The sequence below is a fragment of the Stegostoma tigrinum genome, chromosome 17, assembly GCF_030684315.1.
Source record: "Stegostoma tigrinum isolate sSteTig4 chromosome 17, sSteTig4.hap1, whole genome shotgun sequence".
NCBI classification, from domain to species: Eukaryota; Metazoa; Chordata; class Chondrichthyes; order Orectolobiformes; family Stegostomatidae; genus Stegostoma; species Stegostoma tigrinum.
This window is the reverse complement of record NC_081370.1, coordinates 42,417,855-42,435,868: the sequence shown is the minus strand read 5'-3', so window position 1 is coordinate 42,435,868 and position 18,014 is coordinate 42,417,855. Positions and strand designations below refer to the sequence as shown.

The 18,014-nt window shown below is 43.4% G+C and overlaps 2 protein-coding genes across 8 annotated transcripts in view; one reads left to right on the top strand and one right to left on the bottom strand.

Moving 5' to 3' along the window:
* elp4 (elongator acetyltransferase complex subunit 4) overlaps positions 1-6,021 on the bottom strand; it is a 257,514-nt gene extending 251,493 nt beyond the window's left edge. For 4 of the 5 annotated variants that reach the window (XR_007248965.2, XR_009446851.1, XM_048545052.2 and 1 more), the window contains exons 1-2: positions 5,866-6,021; positions 1,062-1,097 (exon numbers count right to left, since the gene is read on the bottom strand). Coding sequence is in view for 2 of the 5 variants with exons in the window: in XM_048545052.2 (XP_048401009.1) it covers positions 1,062-1,097; positions 5,866-5,995 (166 nt within the window). In the remaining 3 variants the exon portion in view is untranslated. The remainder of the gene's footprint in view (positions 1-1,061; positions 1,098-5,865) is intronic. The other variant, XR_007248966.2, reaches the window with a different exon arrangement.
* A 157-nt stretch (positions 6,022-6,178) lies between these two features.
* Positions 6,179-18,014, top strand: part of immp1l (inner mitochondrial membrane peptidase subunit 1) — a 173,762-nt gene continuing 161,926 nt past the window's right edge. For 2 of the 3 annotated variants that reach the window (XM_048545053.2, XM_048545054.2), the window contains exon 1: positions 6,179-6,258. The gene's annotated coding sequence lies outside the window, so the exon portion shown is untranslated. Of the gene's footprint in view, positions 6,259-10,816; positions 10,838-18,014 lie in introns of those variants that run through there. The other variant, XM_059652120.1, reaches the window with a different exon arrangement.

Below are 18,014 nucleotides of genomic sequence, written 5' to 3'. Positions count from 1 at the left end.
TATTCCGCTTGGGAAGCCTGCAGCCCAATGGTATCAATGTGGACATCACAAGCTTCAATCTCTCCCTTCCCCACTGCATCCCAAAACCGGCAGAGCTCATTCCCTCCCCCCATTGCATCACAAAACCAGCCCAGCTTGACCCACCTCCCTAACTTGTTCCTCTTCTCACCTATCCCCTCCTCCCACCTCAAGTCACACCCCCATTTCCCACCTACTAACCTCATCCCGCCTCCTTGACCTGTCCGTCCTCCCCGGACTGACCTATCCCCTCCCCATCTATACTCTCCTCTCCTCTATCTTCGGTCCACCTCCCCCTCTCTCCCTATTTATTTCAGAACCCTCTCCCAATCCCCCTCTCTGATGAAGGGTCTAGGCCCGAAACGTCAGCTTTTGTGCTCCTGTAATGCTGCTTGGCCTGCTGTGTTCATCCAGCTTCACACTTTGTTGTCTTCCATTTTCCAAACTACCATTGACGCTTCCTCAGAACCATCACTCAATCCAAAACATTAACTCGGATTTCTCTCTACAGACATTGCCAGACTTGTTGAGCTTTTCCAGCAATTTCTATTTTTGTCTCTGATTTACAGCATCCACAGTTCTTTTGATTTTTAGTGATAAATGATTCGTCATACTAACACAGTAAATGCACATATAAAAAAGTTATTTAAAAACATTTGCTTATTCAGCACTGTCATCCATCAAAATCCACCAACTCCACTAATTTCATGTTGGGTGTGTGCCTTCAGATGCCTCGGCTCACATTCAGAAACTCCCTTAAGTCTCTCTCTCTTGCTCCTATTAACATGTTCACTGAAATCTAACTCTTTCGCGAACAGCTATCATTAAGTTAGTGTCAATTCTTTTGAGGTTGCTTCTGTGAAGCTCTTTGGCACATTTTGCTACTTTAAAAGCCCAACGTAAATGCCATTTGTTGTTGCATCACAAGATTCAATAAGTTGCACTACATGATTATCAGACTGGTCCAAGTAATAGTTCAACGTTTTGTTTAAACACCTACCCTCATGGAGGATGAGCTGCTAAAAATGTAATGCTTTACTTACCAATAAGAAGAAGAGTTCCAACTGCCAGACCGCCTCCTAAAAAGAAATTAACATTATAGAATTTTCAGTGTCCTCAATAATACAAATTTTAAAAATGAAGAGTTTATTTAGCAGTAGTCTTACATGAAAAGTTACAAAGTTATGAAGAACAAAATGAAACTGAACAATATTGTGCCATTTATCCCAATACCAACAAAAGAGACAACTTAGCAGCATAAAGGAATGACTCTTAATCATTGTGCTCCAATTCAGTGAATAAAACTACTCACATTAGGAGAAAGAAATCATAAGCCTCAATCCCACAGAGCGTCTATTCCATTACAAAGCTGATAGACATTGGAATAGCTTGTGGAAGAGCCAAAGGCGAGCAAGGATGTTCACCGTAGAGTCCTGGACAACATTACTGTCTGAAACACTGAAAAAAAGTTTGGGGTGATCTTTTTGCTATTTACGGGACCTTGCTGGTGACAAATGGCTGCAACGTTTACATCACAACTGAGATTAGATTTTAAAAAAATGCCAAAAAGGCTGTCAAACTCTCTGCAAGGTCCGAGTCACAAAAGGCACTACAGTAAATAAAAGCTGTTTTCTTTTCTTTTGAATCAGTACACTCAAGTAAGAGCATTTAACATTACACATTTTCTCACTCAAAACATAGAATTCTACACAGAACATTTTGACACCAGGTCTCATCCAACAAATAACCTCAGTGTCAATGAACTTCACTGGATTCACTTTCAGTATTTGCATATTCCTAATTTGCATGTTTGAGGAGATGCAGAGGTCACCAAGACCTATGCACAAGAATTAAACTCCTTTGGTATTTTCTCTAGTGTTGTGTTAGCTCTCCCAAAAGGTTAGGACTTGTGCAGCTGGCAGAAGTTAAATTGCCAGATTTACTCATGTTAAATCAAAAGTCTAGTCAAAATACAAACAAATATTCCAAGCCATTACTTAGTAAACCCAAATTAATTTATAGTTTCTCCATCAGTTGCACAAGATTACAGGCAATTGAGGAGGCTATTACATAATTTTTAAAAAATACTAGCAAACCAAAAAGGTAAAAACTCCATATCACAATCTTTTTAATTTGGATAGAGAGGCTATTCTATTTACAATTCCCGAGAACCTTTTCCAATCATTAGATATATTATTTGGGCAGTTATGATATTACAGAAGCCCTTTTCCTCCTCAAAATAAGAACTCAAAAACTTTGGAGTATGCTGTTTTCAAGGATACAAACAAATCTGCCAACTAGTAGAGCATGGTGGAACATTCTCTCCCATTCTAAATTTGAAATCTGACATACAGGAAACACTGTACAAGAGTTAGAAGCAAATTCAACTATAGTTGTAACTCCTTCCAATCCCAGAAACAGAAGGCACTATGATTTTGATTCCTGCGACAAAATTACTTCTAAAAACTTTGGTGAAACATCTGACCCAACTTTGCGAGGTTACCTTATGTACAGAATCGCAGTTTAATAATTCTCAAAGATAACAAGGCATAGAGATGTATGAACACAGCAGGCCAAGCAGCAAAGAAGCAGGAAAGCTGACATTTTGGGTCTGGACCCATCTTCAAAAAGAAAGATGGGGGAGGGATAGGGGATTCTGAAATAAAGAGAGAAAGGGGGGAGGTGGATGGAAAATGGATAAAGAAGCAACATGCTCCTTTATCCATCTTCCGTCCACCTTCTCCCCCCCACCCCCGTCAGAATCCCCCTCCCCTCTCCTATTTCTGAAGAAGGGTCCAGACCTGAAACGTCAGCTTTCCTGCTCCTCTGATACTGCATGGCCTGCTCTGCTCATCCATCTCTACACTTTGTTATCTCAGATTCTCCAGCATCTGCAGTTCCTATCTCTTGATAATTCTCTACCAGACCTGGGTATCTGGTCTCAGGTCAAGTTCCTCCATTCAAAAGCCAGGAATCAGATCAGACCTAAACAGACTATACTATTTAAGTGGTAACTGGAGTTTTTTGATCAATAAAAAATTACATATAATCCAATTCTTGTAACCTCAATAAAGCATAAATTGTAAAGTTTTATATAAGTGTACCCTCCTAACTGAAGAATTCAAACCTTTCTTGCTGAGATACAATAGAGGCTCTCATATTTTAAACAATGTTCACAATGAACTGCATACATCTTAAGCACAGAGAGAAATTGGTATGTTTTCGAATTTGAGATAACCACTCAACACTAACATCAAAAGGCCCAAAACATTTGAACAGGGCAAACCAGCAAACAACAGAAATACAAATGCAAGATTTTAGGTTGCATTTCTTATGGAGATAAGCAGGTAATAAAATAATACTACAACACTTATCAACGAAGGCAGGGAGTACTCAAAGCAAAGACAGCCACCTTGTACAGGTCGCAGTGAGCCTCAGCTGGAATACTGCATTCGATTTTGGGCACCAGACTTTCTAGAAAGTATCTGAAAAGGCACAGTGGAAAAAAAAAACACAAATGGTTCCAGAGATAAAGAATTTATTGTGAAGATTGATTGGAGAAGAAATGGTTTCTTTGGAGAAGAGATCAAAAGAAAATTTGATAGAGATATTCAAAATCGAGGGTCTGGACAGAGTGGATAGGGAGAAAAACCGTTCCCGCCTGTGAAGCTATCAAGAACAAAAAAAAAATCAGTTATTTCAAATATGTTGGAAAAAACAATAAAAAATCCAGCACGTCTGGCAGCATTTGTGGGTAGAGTGAAACCTGCTATGCTTTTCCAACAATTTCTGCTTTTGTTCCTGATTTATAACATCCACGGTTGTTTTGGTTTTTAATGCAAAACAAAAACCATTCACATAGCAACTGGTTACGGCCTGTAATGCACTGCCTGAGATTGGTGGAGACGAGTTCAATGGCAGCATTAGAGAATTTGTTGATTTTCAGAATCTACGTACAAACTTACTGGGAGAAGGTCAAAGAATGGCTTAGCAAATTGTTGATTTAATCAGGATAGACACGATGGTCCAAATGGCCTCCTCCTGTAGTGAAACCATTCTGTGAGAAATTCTGCAGAATTTCAAGTCTCCACCGAATCTCAGAATAATTACAGTGCAGGAGGAGGCTATGTAATAATAAAATAAAATATAAAGAACTCCAGATGCTGGAATTCTACAACAGGAATGTTAAACCAAAGAACTGAACATCGACTTCAGAAAGAAAGGAGGAGAACATACTCTGATCTACATCAACAGAATTGAGGCTGATAGAGTGAAGAGCTCAAATTCCTCAGTGATGATAACACACAAACTGTCCTCGACTTCACACGTAAACGCAACGGTGAAGGCAGCACAACAACAACTCTTCTTCCTCAGGTGGCTCAGAAAATCTGGCACTTCCGTAAGATCCCTCAACAACTTCCACAGATGCACCATTGAAATCATACAGTCCGGGTGCACAACAGCCCGTTAAGGCAATTGATCTGCCCAAGACCGTAAGAAACTGCAGAAGCTGGTGTGCACTGCCCAAACCAACATAAGGAAGAGGTTTTACGAGGCCATTAAGACAAAAGATACAGAAGCCTGGAACCACTTCTTTCTGGCTGCTATCAGTCTGTTGAATGGACTCTAGCCTCAAATAACGTGACCTGCAGTGTAACCCGAATGCCTCCAGGTCTTTTTGATCTGTACATCCTTTGCTTGCTGTGATCTGCCTGTGCTGCTCATAAACAAAGCTTTTCACGGTATTTCAGTACAAGTGACAATAAATCAAATCAGAAAAAAAGTGCTGGAGTAACTCTCAGATCTTACAGCATCTGTAGAGGGAAACACAGCATTACTGTTGAGTCCAGTGACCCTTCAGCATAATGTGCCTGCACACTGCTCGATTAGCTAGTGCTGATCTCCTGCCTTTTCCTCCCGTATCTCTGCATACCATTACTCTCCAAGCAAAAAGACATCCAACACCCTCTTGAATGACTCAACTGAATATGCCTCCACCACATTTCTAGCCTACGTGTTCTATACCCTAACAACTGTGTGAAGAAAGATGTTTTCCTCATATCACCCTTGCTTTGTTTGCACCACTTTAAATTCACATCCCCTTATTCAGTATACCTTGCTCATGATTTTGAAAACCTCAAATCCAGTGGAGGGTCTAGGTCACCTCTCAACCTTCTCTGCAGAGAGAACATTTGCAACTTCTTCAATCTATCCTCATTGCTGAAGTTTTTCATACCTTGAACCATTCTGAGAAATCAATCCTGCATTCAATCCAATGCCACTGCATCATTCTTTTAATCCAAGATCTAACAAGTGTCTTGTACAAGTTCAACATCACCTCCCTGCTCTTATACTCTTTGCTCCTATTAATAAAGCCAAGAACACTATGCTTACTTACTGTTCTCCCACCTTGAACAATCTGTGCATATGGACACCCAGTTCCCCCTACTCCGGCAGCACCTTTAGAATGGCACCCTTATTTTGTTGTCTTTTCCATGTTCTCCTAAACACATCACCTCACACTTCTCTGCATCAAACCTCATCCCCAACAATTCACCCCGTCCACCAACTTGTCAGTGCTTTTCTGGAGTTCCACATTGTCTCCTCACGGTATCATCTGCAAAAACTTGTGAAAATTGTCTTCTGCACTCCAGAGCAGCCAACCCTCTAGGCGACACAAGAACGATTTAGGACAAATTGAGTATCCTTACTCAATCTGTCTCTCTGTCAGACAGGTGTCAGCTATGTTTGGGGTTGGGGACGGGGGGAGGAAGGGCACTCGAGTCACAGACATCCTTTCTCTGCATCATAGGTTGAATTACGTTACAGGAAGCGAGCTTCACTGACCTATAATGTGATCCAGAGACGGCACCCCAGTCGACACTAGCAGCTGCCCATTCCGCAGCGACGGCCGAGTCCCAGGCACCCGTTGGCTCCGCACCCTCCGCTGAAAACTCGTGCCACCGCAGGACGCCATCTTCCCATAGCTGCTATTCGCGTTGCACCTTGGGTAATAGAAAGGGGCGTGGTTACGTTGGCGAGGTCATCAGCACCAATCACTAGCGTCCTAGGAAATGTTATCCAACCAGCGCTGCTGTTTTTGTCCGTCAATGCCAGGGGTCCATAATAGCTTATTTCTGATTGGCTCATTCCCGCATTTCCCGTACCAGCGGGTCTTTGAGAGTACGCACCATTGACATTGTGAAAGCCTTGTGTTAACCTTAAATTTGAGAAGAAAAGGTAGGGATTTGTACTTTACTTATTTTAGAACCCGTTGTTATTATTTCATATATCCTTGATTTAAATAAGTTAGACATTTAATGGTACCGGAAACTCAAAGCTGTCAAACGGTAACCAACTGTCACTAGAGCTTGTTTGACCAAATGCGCATGCGTCTTGTGGTGTTGCTGTTCGAAATTACAAATTCCAGTATGCTATGGAGGACTTGAAAAGGAAAAATAGGGGTGAGATCTGGTGGAGAATGCACCCATGCCGTCTATGACTACCTATAACGACAGTTAAAAACACCGATCTTCTGAAGAAGGGTCACTGGACTCCAAACACCAACGTTGTTTTCTCTGCACAGATGCTTCCAGACCTCCTGAGTTTCTCCATCAATTTCTGGTTTTGTTTGTGAGAGTTAAAAATAATAAGTTGATTCCATTCTTACCAATCTAATAGGCAGTAGATCATTTGCAATGGCTACTTCTACAATGTTCTTTTTGGTGTCTCTTACCCTGATCTTAGTCCCGCTATGGACAGTAACCTGCTGTGCTACACTTATCACCTCACCTGAACCTGTTGCGATATAGGTACATTGGGGAAACCAAGCGGAGGCTTGGAGACCGCTTTGCAGAACACCTCCGCTCAGTTCGCAACAAACAACTGCACCTCCCAGTCGCAAACCATTTCCACTCCCCCTCCCATTCTTTAGATGACATGTCCATCATGGGCCTCCTGCACTGCCACAATGATGCCACCCGAAGGTTGCAGGAACAGCAACTCATATTCCGCCTGGGAACCCTGCAGCCTAATGGTATCAATGAGGACTTCACCAGTTTCAAAATCTCCCCTTCCCCTACTGCATCCCTAAACCAGCCCAGTTCATCCCCTCCCCCCACTGCACCACACAACCAGCCCAGCTCTTCCCCCCGACCCACTGCATCCCAAAACCAGTCCAACCTGTCTCTGCCTCCCTAACCGGTTCTTCCTCTCACCCATCCCTTCCTCCCACCCCAAGCCGCACCCCCATCTACCTACTAACCTCATCCCACCTCCTTGACCTGTCCGTCTTCCCTGGACTGACCTATCCCCTCCCTACCTCCCCACCTATACTCTCTCCACCTATCTTCTTTACTCTCCATCTTCGGTCCGCCTCCCCCTCTCTCCCTATTTATTCCAGTTCCCTCTCCCCATCCCCCTCTCTGATGAAGGGTCTAGGCCCGAGACGTCAGCTTTTGTGCTCCTGAGATGCTGCTTGGCCTGCTGTGTTCATCCAGCCTCACATTTTATTATCTTGGAATTCTCCAGCATCTGCAGTTCCCTTTATCTCTGCGATATAGGTATCTGACGGCTTATCCAGCATCCAATGCCGAGTTGATTCATGTATGGTCTTTCTAACCAAAACAGAAAGCAACAGAGGACTCAAAAATATGTCGTCATTGTGTCCAATGCACTTAAAATGCATTGCTACAAACAACCCACTTTCTATACAAAAAATTTTTGCACACTATTGTGTTTGCATACTCTAAATTTACTGTGACAAATTAACCAGTATGCACAGTGTATTAAAAATATCATGAACAAAATATTATTTATTCTAATCAGTTTTGCCTTCATTTATCTATAATCTCTGAAGAATTCTGATTCAAGAATTCAAGTTGTTGTTGGCTATTTTTCTCATGTCTGTGTGATGTTCCATCTCTGTGGGAGCATCATTCCCATGGGCAGAGCTTGATTTTTCTTTTATTTGTTCGTGGGCAGTGGGATTGTTGGTTAGGGCAGCATTTATTGCCCATCCACAATATTCCTTGAGAAAGTTGTGATGAGCTGCTTTCTTGAACTACTGCAGTCCTTGTTGTGTAGGTATACCTACAAAGCTATTCGTAAGTGAGTTTGGGGACAAGTGAAGGAATGACATTCTAGACCTAAGTCAAAATGGTGTATGCCTGAAGGGGAATTTGCGGCTGGTGGTGTTTCCATGCACTTACTGCCCTTTTGCATCTAGACAGTACAAGTCATTGGTTTGTGAGGTGCTATCAAAACAACCTTGTTGGTTTGCTGCAGTATTTGTAGATGATACTGTCTGCTGCCAGGGTGCATTGCTATCTATATAGATCATCCAGTTCAGTGTCTGGCCAATGGTAGCCCTCAGAATTTTGATAATGAAGGATTCAGGCATGCAGAACAACATACCATGATGTACTTTTCTCATCAGAAACCAAACCACTTCTTTGCTGGCCCCAAATGACTTTTATAGTCTGCTTGGTAAAACAATCGACAGGATCTACCATCATGTTATCACGTAGAGACTCTAGAACTTTAGAAACTAATTACCCCCCCAATTGTGATTGATGGTGTTTTTATACGTAGCCTGTCTACAGAGAACAGATGGTATGCCACTGTCGAGCTTTTAGGGGCATTCCACAGCAATATAGCCGCACCTATTCTTTGCTGTACTGGGGACAGGTAGAACCTTGCAACATCATGAGCACTTGGTGTTTGCATAATGTGGATGTTATCACAGTTTGGTATGTACACACGTACAACCACTCAATAAGGTCATGATGACGATAAAATTTGTAAATTTTTTCCCCCTTTACCTCAAGATTTATACATGACCCTGAGAACAACTTTCCTTTCTAACCTCTCAATAAAGTCAGAAATGGCTCAGGTGATTACCACATTTTAGGATTAAAACAAAATGGCCAGACTCAAACCATTTACAGCACCTGATGATCAGGTTCTTGCCTGCAATGGAAAGGGAGTGTTTCTCCCACATTGGCACTCCATCCTTCCAGTAGGGAATGTCTGGGCACCTCTGAATTATATTCCCAGTACCTGATGGTGAAGGGGACAAAGGACTGGTTGATCCAGCTCCCAAATGACACAATCTTGCTCTTGTTTCAAATGATCTTGGATCCCAAGACTCTTTTTATAAAGTTGCAGATGCTCACCAGTCTGTGTACTGAATGCAAGTCTGAGCAGAAGGTGGTAAATTCATCCATGTACTGGAGCCTCTGACCTGAATACTTCCATTACTTGGACAATCAGTGCTCTTCTGCTTGGAAAGGGCCCTGTACAACATGTAAATATGGTGGGAGGAATTTTAATTGCTGCACCAGGAACAGCCATGAGCTACTTAGGCTGTAAACCTGCGGTCTCTCCCTAAGTTTCCTGAGTAATTTGCCTCCTGTTCCAACTTTAAGATGCTCTTACCCCTTTTGACCAAGCTTTTGGCCTTCAGCCATATGTAGTTCAGTGCCAGACTTGCATTATAATGCTCTTTCAGAAGAGCCTTGAGGAATTTAAATGGATTAAAGCATCATTACATGTAAAAAGTTGTTGTGCAGATTGGATGTGCTTTTAACTAGAATTAAAGAACACAAAATACAAGTCAAGAAACATCCATGCAGAGAGGAACAGAGTTAATTCTTAGAGTTGGCCCTTTTCATCAGAGTTCAATTTGGGTTGCACTGGTTGCATGATTCCAGCTGGTTTAAATAATGTGAAGATTATATTCCAAGTAAGATTAAACTGATCAACTTGCCCAAGAGACATTGCAAATACTTGGAGTTGTGTGAACTGCAAGACCATATGTACATATTAAGAATTGGTATGTAAAGCCACATTATATGACCATTGAATTTGATTAATCAAAGTAGCCTTTTCTCAGTGTGTTAATATATTTTAATTGTTTAGAACAGTTCCGAGGAGGGGTCACTGGACCCGAAACGTTAACTCTTTTCTCCTCCACAGATGCTGCCAGGCCTGCTGAGCTTTTCCAGCAACTTAGTTTATGTTCACAATGTAAACTTGCTGAAATAGTCCAGTGTACAATCTGAGCATTTAATTTGTATTAAAGACTATGAAGTGGAATTCCTCTTCTTGAATTGCTCAAACAGGTGATAATGCATCAGTGGCTTGTTTTATGTGCTAATCAATTTCTTCCATTGAGGTCAATGCAGTTTTTGTTAGCTAATACACTTTTATGTAACTTGTGAATGATATTTGTGACTGATTTGAATTTATAATGTGAATATCAATGTTTGTTATTTGCATGCAGTTTTTAATATTTTGAAATGAGCTACAATTTTTATAATAAGTAAGTAATCTATTAATTTCAGAGCATCCTGCAGCACATAAGGTGACTTAAGTGTCATTCCTGTGCTGGTTTCGACTTAGTGTCGCATCTTCCTTTTTGTTTCATACGCTGTTAATTAACTTTCTTCAATTACAGCTCCAATTGCCTTATGAAAGTTCTAATCCAATCTTTCAGGTAGGGCATTCCAAATCCCATTAACCTCCTGCACGAAATTATTTCTTCTCCTTCCCACTCTGGCTTTTCCCAAGGTATGTTACACTTATCTGTATTAAATACCTTCTGCCATGTGTCCATCCATTTCAACAATGTACAAATCATCCTGAAATCTGCTACTGTCCTGTTTGTTGTTATTTACAATGTAACTAAGCTTTAACAAACTTTAACATTGTTCTCGGTTTATATAGAACATTACAGCACGGTACAGGCCCTTCGGCCCTTGATGTTGTGCCAACCTGTCATACCGATCTGAAGCTCATCTAACCTACACTATTCCATGTACGTCCATATGCTTATCCAATGACGACTTAAATGTATCTAAAGTTGGTGAATCTACTACCGTTGCAGGCAAAGCGTTCCGTTCCCTTACTACTCTCTGAGTAAAGAGTTTGTAAAGAGAGTACAATTATATGCAGTAAAATCAGTCAATGGTCTTAAACCTGATCCCTGGGAGATGTCACTGTATATTTAGCTCCTGCCAGAAAAATCTTGTAGCTAATTACATACTGCACTTGCCTTCCTGCCATTTTGTTACAATCCTGTACTTCTGTTTTCTACTTTCTATACAAGTTTGGTATGAGGTACTTCATCAAATGCCCTTTGAAAGCCCTGACAGAAAAAACTTCTACAGCAGTATCTTTCTCAAGTCTCATCCTTACTTCAAAGAAGTGGCAGTAAGAAAGGATATTTTCATTGCTCTAATACAAAGGAGTTGTTTCTACATGCAGAGTAAAATCATGTTGATGTGTCAAAAGTCATGTATACTGATTGAAGAGCCAGCAAAAGACCCATAATATTTCTTTTCAGGAGGCTGTATTGGCTTGTGGTTCAATCAGGTAGCTGAGAAACCAGTGAGTATAGACAATAGGTGCTGGAGTAGGCCATTTGGCCCTTCAAGCCAGCACCACCATTCATTATGATCATGGCTGATCATCCACAATCAGTATCCTGTTCCTGCCTTATCCCCATAACCCTTGATTCCACTATCTTTAAGAGCTCGATCCATGTCTTTCTTGAAAGTATCCAGAGACTTGGCCTCCACTGCCTTCTGGGGCAGAGCATTCCATATATCCACCACTCTCTGGGTGAAGAAGTTTTTCCTCAACTCTGTTCTAAATGGCCTACCCCTTATTTTTAAACTGTGTCCTCTGGTCCTGGACTCACCCATCAGCGGAAACATGCTTCCTGCCTCCACAGTGTCCAATCCCTCTTAATAATCTTATACGTCTCAATCAGATCCCCTCTCATCCTTCTAAACTCAGGAGAATACAAGCCCAGTCGCTCCAATCTTTCAACATATGATAGTCCCGCCATTCCGGGAATTGACCTTATGAACATACGCTGCACTCCTTCAATAGCAAGAATGTCCGTCCTCAAATTGGGAGACCAAAACTGCACACAATACTCCAGGTGCGGTCTCACCAGGGCCCTGTACAGCTGCAGAAGGACCTCTTTGCTCCTATATTCAATTCCTCTTGTGATGAAGGCCAGCATGCTATTAGCTTTCTTCACTACCCGCTGTACCAGCATGCTTGCTTTCATTGACTGATGTAGAAGAACACCTAGATCTCGTTGTGCTTCCCCTTTACCTAACTTGACACCATTGAGATAGTAATCTGCCTTCCTGTTCTTGCCACCAAAGTGTATACCACACATTTATCCACATTAAACTGCATCTGCCATGCATCCGTCCACTCACCTAGCCTGTCCAAGTCACCCTGTATTCTAATAACATCCTCCTCACATTTCACACTGCCACCCAACTTTGTGTCATCAGCAAATTTGCTAATATTACTTCTAATGCCTTTGTCTATATCTTGTCTATATCATTAATATATATCGTAAACAGCTGCGGTCCCAGCACCGAACCTTGTGGTACCCCACTGGTCACTGCCTGCCATTCTGAAAGGGACCCGTTTATCACTACTCTTTGCTTCCTGTCAGCCAGCCAATTTTCAATCCAACTCAGTATTTTGCCCCCAATACCATGTGCCCTAATTTTGTTCACCAATCTCCTATGCGGGACTTTATCAAAGGCTTTCTGAAAGTCCAGGTACATTACATCCACTGGCTCTCCATTATCCATCTTCACAGATACATCCTCCAAAATTTCCCGAAGATTAGTCAAGCACGACTTCCCCTTCGTAAATCCATGCTGACTCTGACCTATTCTGTTACTGCTATCCAAATGAGTCGTAATTTCATCTTTTATAATTGACTCTAGCATCTTTCCCACCACTGACGTCAGGCTAACCGGTCTGTAATTTCCTGTTTTCTCTCTCCCTCCTTTCTTGAAAAGTGGGACAACATTTGCCACCCTCCAATCCACAGGAGCTGATCCTGAATCGATAGAACCTTAGAAAATAATTACCAACGCGTCCACAATTTCTACAGCCACCTCCTTAAGTACCCTGGAATGCAGACCATCAGGTCCCGGGGACTTATCAGCCTTCAGACCTAACAGCCTATCCAACACCATTTCCTGCCTAATATAAATACCCTTCAGTTCGTCCATTACCCTCGGTCCTTCAGCCACTACTGCATCTGGGAGATTGCTTGTGTCTTCCCGAGTGAAGACAGATCCAAAGTACCTATTCAACTCATCTGCCATTTCCTTGTTCCCCATAATAAATTCACCCGTTTCTGACTTCAAGGGCCCAATTTTAGTCGTAACCATTTTTTTTCTTTTCACATACCTAAAAAAGCTTTTACTATCCTCCTTTATATTTTTGGCCAGTTTTCCTTCATAGCTCATTTTTTCTCTGTGTATTGCCTTTTTAGTTATCCGCTGTTGCTCTTTAAAAGCTTCCCAGTCCTCCGGCTTCCCACTCATCTTTGCTACGTTATACTTCTCTTTTATTTTTATACAGTCCTGAACTTCCCTCTTCAGCCATGGCTGCCCCCACCTCCCCTTAGGATCTTTCTTCCTCTTTGGTATGAACTGATCCTGCACCTTCTACATTATATCCAGAAATACCTGCCATTGTTGTTCCAGAGCCATCCCTGCGAGGGTATTGTACCACTGAACTTTGGCCAGCTCCTCCCTCATAGCTCCATAGTTCCCTTTATTCAACTGCAATACTGACACATCCAATTGTCCCTTCTCCCTCGCAAACTGCAGATTAAAACTTTTCATATTATGGTCACTACCTCCTAATGGCTCCTTTACTTTGAGGTCCCTGATCAAATCCGGTTCATTGCACAACACCAGATCCAGAATTGCCTCCTCCCTGGTAGGCTCCAGTACAAGCTGTTCTAAGAATCCATCTCGGAGGCACTCTACAAACTCCCTTTCTTGGGGTCCAGTACCATCCTGATACTCCCAGTCTACCTGCATGTTGAAATCTCCCATAACAACTGTCGTGATACCTTTGTGACAGGCCAATTTCACCTCTTGATTCAACCTGCACCCGACCTCCTGACTACTGTTTGGGGGCCTGTAGATAACTCCCATTAGGGTCTTTCTACCCTTAGAATTTCTCAGTTCTATCCATACTGACTCTACATCTCCTGACTCTATGTCCCCCCTCGCAAGGGACCGAATATCATTCCTCACCAACAGGGCTACCCCACCCCCTGTGCCACCAGTCTGTCCTTTCGATAGCACGTATAGACTTGAATATTCATTTCCCAGGCCCTGTCCACTTGAAACCACGTCTCAGTTATCCCCACAACATCATACTTGCCAACTTCCAACTGAGCCTCAAGCTCATCCACCTTATTTCTTATGCTTTGTGCATTCATATATAATATTTTTAATTTGTTTCTCCCCCCACCCTTCCTATCAATCCCTATTTCATTTGGCCATACTGTACAATCCCTTCTTTAGTTTTCTGCTCTGTTGATTCTGTTGTCCTTCTTAACCTCTCTTATTCTCACTTCCCCTTTAACTTCATTCTTAAATTTCCAGTTTGGCCCCTCCCCCCCCCATTACTTAGTTTAAACACACCTGTGTTGCAGTGGCAAACCTGCCTGCCAGAAAGCTGGTCCCCTGATTATTAAGATGCAAACTGTCCCTCCTGTACAATTTATTCTTACCCCAAAACATACCCCAGTGATCCAAGAATTTAAATCCTTGCTTCTGACACCAGTCCCTCAGCCACACGTTCAGGTCCATTATCTGTTCCTGCCCTCTCCAGCCCGAGGAGCTGGAAGCAAACCAGAGATAACCACCCTGGAAGTCCTGCTTTTCAGCCTTCTTCCGAGTTCTCTGAAGTCCCGCTGTCGAATGCTCCTCCTTTTCTTCCCGACGTCATTAGTGCCGACATGCACCACCACCTCTGGGTCTTCACCTTCACCCTTGAGGATTCTCAGCACTCTATCAGTGACGTCCTGGATCCTGGCACCAGGAAGGCAACACACCATCCTCAAATCTCGCCTGTTGCTGCAGAATCCCGTCAGTCCCTCTCACAATGGAGTCCCCTATTACCACAGCTCTCCGTGATGTCTGACTTCTCGGCTCTGCCTCTACACCAATTTTTGACTCGCAGACCTGTCCACCTCTCGGACTGGCAGTGTCATCTGTCTCGGCAGTTTCCAAGACAGTCAGCCTGTTTACAATAGGTGCTTCCCCTGGGATCACTTGTATTTCATTCATGTCTTCCTTTGTCATCGACATCCCCCTTCTCTCTTCAGGTGTCCTCGGTGTAGTGACCTTGCTGAAGGTCCTGTCCAGAAAATTCTCATTCTCTTGGATGAGCCTGAGGTCTTCTAGTTCTTTCTTCAGTGCTGCAACAACCTCCTTCAGAAGCTGAATGTGTACACACTTACCACAGCTATAGGAGCCAGAAACATCATCACTGTCCCTGACCTCCCACATCATGCATGCAGCACACTGAATCAGCTTGGCAGTCATGTCTTCACCCTCTTCAACAGTGGCATAATCTCCTCACTGAGCCTCTTCACCGAAAACTCACACTTTACTCACCAGGTACTTCCCTTAGCCCTTGTGTGTTTGCTGTGAGTCTGTGGACTCTTAATTAGGTCAGAGGAGGATGGTGGGAGGGAGGCCCTACCATGTAGGACCTGGGGCTGAGAACACACCTACTTAAATAGCACTCCGCTGCAAAAAGGACCCGCTGGCTTCGAGGTAAGTACTTAAATAGCACTCACTTACCTTCCCAACTGCCTCTCTGCCCTGACCTCACGTCCGCCCGGCTCGCGCCGCTCTCCGCCGCAGAAAGGATCCGCTGGCTTCGAGGTAAGTACTTAAATAGCACTCACTTACCTTCCCAACTGCCTCTCTGCCCTGCCCTCATGTCCGCCTGGCTCGGGCCGCACCCCGCTGCATAAAGGACTGTATTTCCTATGGTAGTCAAGACCCTGGTGGAAGCAAACCTTGCCAACTGATGCGCCTTTACAACCACAGGCTGCAGCTCTTTTGATTAACATTGGCACTGTGGAGACATGGCTGCTGCCAGAAGGACTGGCACTGGAGTCTCAGGATTTCAGTGCCACCCAGGCTACAGTTATGTAATATTGGTATGGTGGGAAACTATTGGGAGAGGGATGTTGGAAGGTTTACCAGCAAGGGCAGGGACATTACTCTCAGCAAGCTGCCACTTCGTGATTGAGTTGAGTCCTCTATTGACATTGAGTGCCTTTCTTTAAGAGACCATGAACATCAGGAATATGGCCACATGATTTTGGTTCCCCTGCATGCCATATGGTGACAGCCTTATCTGCAGCTTGGTTAATAGCAGTGATGGAGGAATATGTCACTTAAGTGGTAATTAATTAGACAATTAGGGGCATCAGTTGGTTGCAGGCAAAGAAGGTTGACTGTGAGCCTTCCCAGGTAAAATAACTTCATGTAAGCCAGTATCCTGTCACCAAGTCACCCTTTTTTCATATGTGCATAATATGAAACATTTACGTAGCTAGATCAGTGCTGGCTCCTAGAGAGAAAAGAACCCCTGACACTCTTATTTATATCTGTCAACCAGGACTTCCTGATTGGACCACATTAACAGCCCCAGTCAGGGAACTTTTATTCTTATGAAATCCATCTGGCTGACCTCATCCTAATCACTGCATTGCTCCCCTTCTAAGTCCTGGTGTGTCGGCTCGTTCTTTTTCTGTAGCTTCTCCTAGGGCATTTTTGCACCTGGTCTGGTTCCTCTGACTCTGCCTCAGATACTGTCAGTATGTACCAGATCAGAGCCTGCCACTTGCATCCAAAGCATCATGGCTGAAATTCATCTTCTTCAAGTGGTAATGATGTTGAGGCTGCAACATCTGTTGTGTCCATCTCATCCTCAGAGGTTTCTTCGAAGCTAAGCAGACAGGAGAACCCAGAGGTTCTGACAGCCTTTTTGATGTTCTGAGGGGCCAGATATGTTTGTGATGTTGCAGCTTTCATGTGGTCCAAATGCATGTTCAGGACCATCTCTCCTACCTGAACTCTGTATGTCACGGGACCTGAACTCATTTTGACCATGCCTCTAACATATGCAGGCCATTTCAGTGATTTCAACACTAAGCTGTAATGAACTGCCTCTCTTACACGGAGGAGTCTTGTGACTGGGACTGGTGTTCCTGCTGCCGTTTCATCCTCCCACCTAAGGTCTGGGAGGAACAGTTTTAACTCTGTTCAGAGCTTTCTCGCCATTAGCAACTCACTGGAGCTGTCACAGTGTTTGTGTGAGAGGTGATCCTATAATTAAACAGGAACCAGAGCAAAAATAGAAGTTGCTGGAAAAGCTCAACAGGTCTGGTAGCATCTGTGAAGAAATGTAAGAGTTAACGTTTCAGGTCTTGGAATCCAGGGCAATTTCATATTGAGTGAAGCCATAGGCTGTTTCTTTAATTGGCTGAATTCAAACTCATTGTCACAACAGCAAAACAAGACTACACAGTGTGGAGCTGGAGGAACACAGCAGGCCAAGCAGCATCAGAGGAGCAGGAATTCTGATGTTTTGGGTTGGGACCCTTCTTTAGAAATGGGGGAGGAGAAGGGCTCTCTGAAATAAATAGAGAGAGGGTGGGTCAGGCTGGGGAAGGTAGGTGGGATGGCGATAGGTGAGTGCGGGTAGGTAGTGGTAGGGATTGGTCAGTGAGGTGGGAGGATCGGATAGGTGGGAGAGAAGACGTACAGGTCAAAGAGGTGGAGATTAAAGGGAGACTTGGTCTTAGGATGAGGCTGGGTGTGGAGAGATTTTGAAGCTGGCTAAGTCCCCATTGAGACTATTGGATTGTAGGCTCCCAAGGCGGAGTATGAGATGCTGCTCGTTTCTGGGTGACATTCCTGTGACACTGGAGGAGGCCTAGGTTGGACATATCGTCCAGGAAGTCGGACAGGGAGTTGAAATGGTTTGTGACTGGAAGGTATTGTTGTTTGTTGTGAACCGACAAAGTCTACGCTCGGTCTCACCGATGTATCCATCCCCTTCTGAGCACTCAAATCCTCCATTCCTGGCAACATCTCGGTAAATCTCTTTTGAACCAGACATTTATT